This window comes from Lasioglossum baleicum, unplaced genomic scaffold (genome assembly GCF_051020765.1).
Source record: "Lasioglossum baleicum unplaced genomic scaffold, iyLasBale1 scaffold2134, whole genome shotgun sequence".
In the NCBI taxonomy this organism is placed as follows: domain Eukaryota; kingdom Metazoa; phylum Arthropoda; class Insecta; order Hymenoptera; family Halictidae; genus Lasioglossum; species Lasioglossum baleicum.
This window is the reverse complement of record NW_027471193.1, coordinates 20,441-28,159: the sequence shown is the minus strand read 5'-3', so window position 1 is coordinate 28,159 and position 7,719 is coordinate 20,441. Positions and strand designations below refer to the sequence as shown.

Sequence of the window (7,719 nt, the reverse complement as noted above, 5' to 3'; positions counted from 1 at the left end):
ATAATATTTCTTTTGTACGTGTTTAACGAATGAAATTGCTAGACCGATAAACCAATTAATTTACTCTGAAACAGTTTCTTATCGATACATATAATACCAAAATAATCAAGATAAGGATGAAAGGAGATTAAAAAGTGGAACTCACCTGAATTAGGAAATAACCGGTATGTCGTTGTAGGTTGAAGGAGACTTGAAGAACCGAAAATTCACCCTCCCGCCGGACGAAAGTTAAATTTCTGTACGGTGAACCCATTAAATCGAACTGCGAAAGAGCCATTCCAGGAACGAAATTCACCGACGAGCCCTCTTGCCACTCGTAAATTAATTGACCGGATGTATACGCATCTGAAAACACGCGATCGATCGCACGTTCATTCTCAAACGAATAAAGAAATCGCGCGAAGCGTAGTTCAAACAAGATGAAATTCTAACGTTCTCGATTTATTTGCTGCGAATCAACTTTTACCTTCTATCCTGTTCTATTGGAAAATGACAAGATGCGCGTATTATTTAGGGTAGAAAGAGAAAAGGGAAGACAAAGAGACGAAACGTTAGAAAGTTTTTTAAGAAATCTTAACGTAAATTCTTTTGTAAATCGTAAATGTAGTTAGCTATGTAATATCGATATACAGCGAGTCACGTAACGTATCGAGTAAACTTTTCACGCAAACTTTATAATATCAATTATAATCGTTATAATATCTTTCTCCTCATAGTTGTTGGTCAATAATAATTTGATACGATTGATATCGTAATTCTTTTTATATCAAAAAAATAATATAATACGTGAAATATTTGATAATACGCGTGTAAGTACGAAGATGCAAGAAACTATTTACCCCTACATAATCACGGGAGAAATAAAATTTATTATACGGAGTAACAGAGATAAAATTTGGAAATAAACAAAGGATTAATTATTTCCAACAAGAGATAAATTAAAAGAGAATTCATCTTTTCGATGGAAATTATAACGATGTTTACGATTTTTAATGTTTAATGAAATTTGGTTAATTTAAAAATATTTGATCGAGATATCGACTCGGATTGAAATATCGAAGACACCGTTATTACGATGAACACGCGATACAGGAGTAGCAAATGGTATGTATCAAAGGTATATCGTATTAATTATATATATTTAATTGTAAAATAAAGATAAAAATCAATTTGATATCGTTTACTGATAACGATCACTGGTAAAAGGTACTTACAACTTCCAAGAATCAGTGGACAGGATTGCCGGTCCATGGGAAAATTTCGAAGCTCCATTGGACACTTTGCTTTTATAGTCAGCCTGTTGATTTAACAGAAAGAAATAGACGAATGTCCATTTGTGCCACGGATGTATTTTAATTTTCGAAATTGCAAGTAAAATTTCAAATTCTCTTAAAGACAATTACAAAGGATCGAATCGTTAGCTTTAATCGGTAATTTCACGTTATCGTAGAAAAATGCAAACATTATTCCAGAGAATTATACGGTACTGAAATACTCTGAACGTATTTTCGCAATGCTTAAGAATTCTGACGTTTTATTTTCGAGAAACAAGAAGGAAGAAAATAGGAATAAAAAGTTGGTTAAAAGAACGATAAGAACCTCATAGAATAAAGAATATCTCCGTCCTGCGAGATTCTTAATAATTTATTCGGCACGGTGATGGTATGCACGTAGCTATGTTTTCCATTATAAAAATACGTATCCGGCCTCCAAATCCTCTCCAACATTTTGATACTCAAACTGAGCGACTTTATCGGACCTAGAAAGCTCAAACGAGAATCCGCCAAGACTGTCGAAAATAACAATCCATCGAATAATCCTGTAAAAATGATATTAATAAGTATAGAAAAGGTGACACGATGAATTTAACGTAAGCATAAACGACTAGGTTTTTGCCAAGAATAGCGTCACGTTTAAAAACAGTACACGCTTTCGACAATTGCAGAAACGAAAAGTCGCAAACGTCTAATAACTTTTTGAGATAACAGATAAGAAATATCGCGTTAATAAAATGTAATTTCAGCAATTTCAAAATCTATAGAAAAGTACATAGGATAGATTTTTCTTTATTTCTAATACGTCTGAAACATATTCCTCGCAAGTATAATTCAAATATATTTATGCAGAAAAATTGTAATACTATAAACTGAAGAAATCGTTTTATATTTTCTGATTATAAACCTACCATATCGAGTTCGGACACTGGACCCATGCTTCTTATTAAAATATTCGTTTTTACCACGGTAGGTGTTCCTGATAATCAAAAACGCACAATTATACCTGCAACGACGTAACGTCGTTTACGAAGCAAAGAAATATTGCAACTATAACGCATTGACTCGTTTGACAAATTTTTAACGAAATTTCATAACTAAAACTCAACTTGCGACCAATTCGTCGATCATTTCCTCCAGCAATTTGTCTCTCGGAAAATCGGAAATTGAAATTACGTTTTTCAAAGATCTATTTTTAACGAGCTCTCTTTCCTATTCAAAGCACTTGCTATCGAAAGAAACGGTTCTTTATGGAAATGTAAGGTGTTCGCTCGCGAAAGGTTGAGAAACACTGATTTATCGGATAGCAGGACAAAAACCTTTTGTCTTTTTTAGCACTGCGCACTCCTTCGAGTATTTTTCTCAGACCTGTAGCGTATTCGATATCTCGCCATTCAGAAAGTTTTCCAAAGACGGAATAAGCGATAGCTGGACAATGTGTCCACGAATGGAAGGAACGAGTGATCCATGCGTCCGATCCATTCCGAATCTTTCCTTTTATTTCATTCATATAAATTATTCGTTACTCGATCGAAATTTCCAACAATATCGTAACATTTCTCCGCAACATTTTTTCGTCTTGCGCCTCTAACTCTTCTCCTACGTCGAGTGATTAAAAAGAGAAAGATAGATAAACGATAATAAACGATAATAAACGATAATAAACGATAATAAAGAATAAATACAAGTGAAAGTGAGGGAAAGGAAAGGAGTAACAGCTAGACGAACTAGAGAGAAATGTGAAAACGGTGGAATAATGGAAAGATCGGTCGGGCATTCTTTCGGATGGAAAAAGAAAAAGGAAAGGAGGATGGGAGAAAATGGAGAGCGCATGCTAGGAATAAAGGGGATTTCGAAAGGATAGTTTCCTTCGATTTTCTTCGGTTGGCCGCAGTCCAACTTTCCGCGTCTTCCATTCGATCGGTAGCTATTTTTTCTTTTCCGCTCGATCACTTGTCAAAGGTCATTACAATGCTCCAATTTTTCCGTTGTAAACATTTCAAGATCGATATACGAGGAAAACGTTATACCGTGTCTCCGAATTATTTCACGCTTCTCCTCTACGATTATTACACTTTTTAACATTTTTTTAACATTTACGATACAAAAGAGTCGAGAGTATCCGATTACGATGTCAAATACGTAAAGCTAATATACAGGGTGACCCAACGACGGTAATAGAATCGAGAACGGGGTGATTTTACACCCTTCTACACGGAGAAACGAATCGAGAAGAAAGAAGAAAATTTTTCCTTTAATTCCTCGTCGAGAAAGTCGACTTTGAATATTCACCTAGCATGAGATTGTTATCATTTCGCTTTTTGTTTTCTTTTTTTCTTTTATTCGGCTGAAGCGTAAAGTCGGCTGTGAAACCATACAATTAGGTCCTCTGTTAGGAAAAAACGAAATGACTTTCCGACAACCTAATACTTCTTATGTATCAACTTTTCTTATTTTTTCAACTCCATTCCTCTCGTTAGAAAAACAAAGTTACGCGTGTGGCTTAATGATCGGATAACGTATCCATAGCCTCGATAACGTATTTAATGATAAAAAATATTATAATTTCATTTACACGCACTCGCGTATTAGATATAAACCTTTTTCTATTTTCCAATGTATTTCGATGTACGATACTTTGTACACCGAAAGTAATAAATCGCAATCGTTGCTCTTCTCTTGACGAGTACGCATAATGGTATTATAACTGCTCCAATTATAATTGCAAGTGTTTTCCAATAATATAGCCAGAGAGAGAGAGAGAGAGAGAGAGAGAGAGAGGAGGAGGAAAAAGGTGAAACGCGAGAAACTGTAAGAATCTCGAGAAGTTAGGAACCGTTGTTCGAACAAGGAAGGATTGTGAAAACGTACCGTGCGTGGCTTTATTTCCAAGTAAAGTCATTCGCGTGTGAGAAAGCTAACGGAAAGATTCCGTTAGATCGATAGGAAATGAAAGGATGGATATAGAAATTGAAATATAAAGGCTAAAGACAACGTAACCGAATTTTTTCCGATAAACTTCTGTAATCGTTTAATCCCTTCATCATCGAAACCGAATTAATCCAATTTTCCCGGAACGACTCGATGGACCGTAACGAAAATTCGATTTAAAATCGATTAGCAAAAAAATAATCTGAAATTGCGTTTTACATGGTAGAAACTGATGCGAGTAATTTCATTGTAATTAATAACGTAAAGAGCACGTATCCACGTGTCTACGTCGCGTATCTAAAGTCGCGTAAAGAAACAGCTATTCGAAATGAAAATTTCGACGGTTGTTTGCAATCGATACCGCCACCATCTAAAGATGCCTCGATCTTTTCTCTTCTATCGCGTTAAAAGAATAAACGTAGAAAGAGGAAAGAAATCGGTCGGAATATTTTTTATTCCGATAGCGTAACGATAAGGAGAAATTTCGATGGATCCAAGTAGCTTCTAACGGCTCTTATCTCGAACGAATAGCAACGAATAGTAGGGGAATTTTTCGGAATTTCAGTCGGATAATGTTCGGATATGAACGGGGCGAAAATATCTGTCGACCTCGAAACAAAGAATAAATAAAGGAAAACAGGAACTGTTACACGGCCAACTATCTATTATTCTACGATATCAAAATTTCCGTTTGAATATTTCAAACGAGCAAATGCAGGGATGTAATAATTATTTGCATTTGGCGGAAAGAAGGAGGAAATGGCAGGAGAAATAAGAAATTCGATAAGAAACTAACAAGTTGAATTGCATTAGAAAAAAATGCATATTCGAAGTAAGAATAAAATATAGCTGTTTGTTTCTTTACCTTTTCCATGAGTGGGTAGTTGATTGTTCTCGTAATTCATTAGAAGATTCTCGAGAACCATTGTGATATTTCTAGAAACAATGTCGTTCACGGTTCCTCTGGTCAACGTAGATTTCGAAGCAGTCCTTGGGATCGCTGATGACGAAACATCGAGAGCGTAATTCCGATTTTTGCACGTCGACAGCAGAACCAGAAGTATCAATCTGTAAAAGGTATCGATTTGTCGACGAAGACAAATTTCCAGTGTAATTTCTAATGTCTCGGAACGCGATTACGAGTACGCGAATCGCGTCAAGTCAAGTCGGATAGAAACGAAGATGAAAATGAAGGTTTAATTTAAGAAAAGCTTACGTTACTGAATTTTTTCCAGACCCAATGAACGTAATCGCGTTTATTGGCTTGTATACGAAAAAGATAAAAATTTGTAATAACAGATACACTCGATTAAAGTTGGTACGTTACTCTGTACGGTGCTCTTCTTTTTCGATCGATTTGAACCGTTGTGTGCGCGTTGCGTGTGTACGTGCGTGTGTGTAAAGGGATAGATTTTTGATGGCGGAAAAAATGAGGGAAAAACGAGTAGAAAAATGGGCGGTTACGAAGACGAAGCAAAGCGAGGAGAAGAAGAAGAAGAAGAAGAAGGAGAAGGAGAAGCGGGGAATAGGAAGAGAAGAAGAGTGCTCTCCTTAGCCGCGGATTCAGCAACTTCCGACGAGGGTGCCCCTCGATGTTTCGAGTGAACATTCTCCGTCGTTACGTCAGAATCGCCCTTTAAACCCTTCCGGTGGCCTTTTTTCCTCGAAAGGCTGTTCGAAGAACAGATACATTTTATTTTCCTTAATTCGCTAATCCCGTGCTCGCGATAGGTATATTTCAAAGGATCTAGCAACCGAATCGAGACACGTTTGCCACTTTTCCTCGATTGCGCGCTAGTAAATCTAAATTTCCCCCTGTACCGTTTGTTTGTCACGCGGAGTAGGAATAGCAAGGTTTCGGTTAAGTTAAAATCGGAAATCTGGTTTAACGTGGACTTAAATATCGTTAACTAGGAGAATATTAGGAGAAGGTCGATATCGATGACTGTAAAAAAAGGGTAGGAGCTTGTAAAAATTGCAACGGTTTCTCGGTTAAGAGGAAAAAGGGGATAATGAACGAGAAGGCATAAACCGTCGAGAGGGTGGTAATCATTTTCTTTTTTCCCCTTTTTATTTTTCTTCTTTTTTTCCACTATTGCAGCTACACGTTTACCGGGTAGGTCTCGTACCACTTTAATTTCAGCTTTTTCATTAACGGTCTGTATCAATATTGCCATATTTGCGAGGCTAGCTAAATAATCGACCTGGAATCCCGATCTTTCCCACCGCTTTCGTTGCCATAATTTATTCTCTGCGCGAAATATCTTCCGAAGGGTATTTCTTTCCTTGGACAATTAGTCAACAGAAACAGAAACAGAAACAGAGACAGAAACGGAATAAAAAAAAAACCGTGAAAACCACGAGGGTGATAACACGAAAGGATCGTCGTTTTAGCTTCTTAGTTTACCGATTTTTCGCCTCAACTTACGCGTAATTATAAAACGTTTTCCGATTATAAACGCGTTTATCTTTCTCGACATTCGCGTTAACGAAACTTTATTCGTATTTATTATTATCCGATTATCGATTCACTTTTACAACGGGAATAATATAGGTAATAATAATCACGACTGATAAAGAAATTTCGAAAGCAAGTACGAAATTGTAAATGAAATTGGCGGAAGCGACATAACGTCGATGTTTAACGGTACGAAAGGAGGTAAAAACAGGGAAAACGAAACGAAAAAGTTACTTACGCCAACATCTTGCCCGGCAGTTTTCCCAGGAAAAGAGAGATAATTGTCCGGAAACGGTAGCAACGGTAGAAAACTTAATTTGGATGAAATAAAATAGGCTCGGAGCGAATACCGGCACACGCGAGGGAGATCTACATGCGATTCTTGTGACAGATCCTCGTGGATCTCCCACCTGGCAAACCGAACATTCTGCCGCGCAAACTCCGACAATCCTGCCTTCTCCGACGTTCAACCAACTTTGTTATCGTTTATTCCTTTCTTTTTTATTCCTTTCTGCTTCGCCTTCCACCCTTCACAATGCTATCTATCATTTTTCCATTTTTCCATTTTCCCTTTTTCCCTTTTTTCCTTTCTCTCCCTCCGATTTTTCCTTCGGTTAGATTTCACCAAATATATATCGAATTTACGAAGCTTTGTGCCAGCGCTGCGCAACGAAAGAGAATGAAACGCGACGAGCAAAGTAAAACTGGTATCTCGGGGAAAAAGTTTTAACCAGCCAGATTCGCGGTAAAATTTCGTTAATCCGCTCGATACGTTGATTTATTCGGTTTTGTTGCCTTTCGTCCAAGTTATTCGGTTGACGAAATTCTTATGCTCTGTTTTTTACGCCTACGAGGGAAGAGAAATTGCTTTACGCCGGAAAAATCTTTTTCGCGTATACTATTAACTATTCGGCGTAACGTTTGCGTTCAAAAAGCGCGGAAAAATATAAAAGACGATAAGGCATAGGAAAATTTCGGAAACCGACCTTATTCACGGTACTTTCCTGTAAATAAAAAGTAGCGAATTTTCGCGCGTCCTGGTACAAAGACGAAATA

At 37.1% G+C, this 7,719-nt stretch overlaps 1 protein-coding gene across 1 annotated transcript; it reads right to left on the bottom strand.

The window, feature by feature from the left end:
• Window positions 1-145: 145 nt before the first annotated feature.
• Window positions 146-6,909, bottom strand: LOC143221278 (gamma-aminobutyric acid receptor subunit alpha-6-like; the record flags this gene model as incomplete). Its single annotated transcript, XM_076446757.1, is given in 7 exon segments — window positions 146-345; window positions 1,215-1,297; window positions 1,600-1,783; window positions 1,786-1,819; window positions 2,186-2,253; window positions 5,071-5,273; window positions 6,902-6,909. Coding segments are annotated over 7 exon segments (780 nt in total), but the record flags the coding sequence as incomplete, so codon positions are not given.
• Window positions 6,910-7,719: the final 810 nt, after the last annotated feature.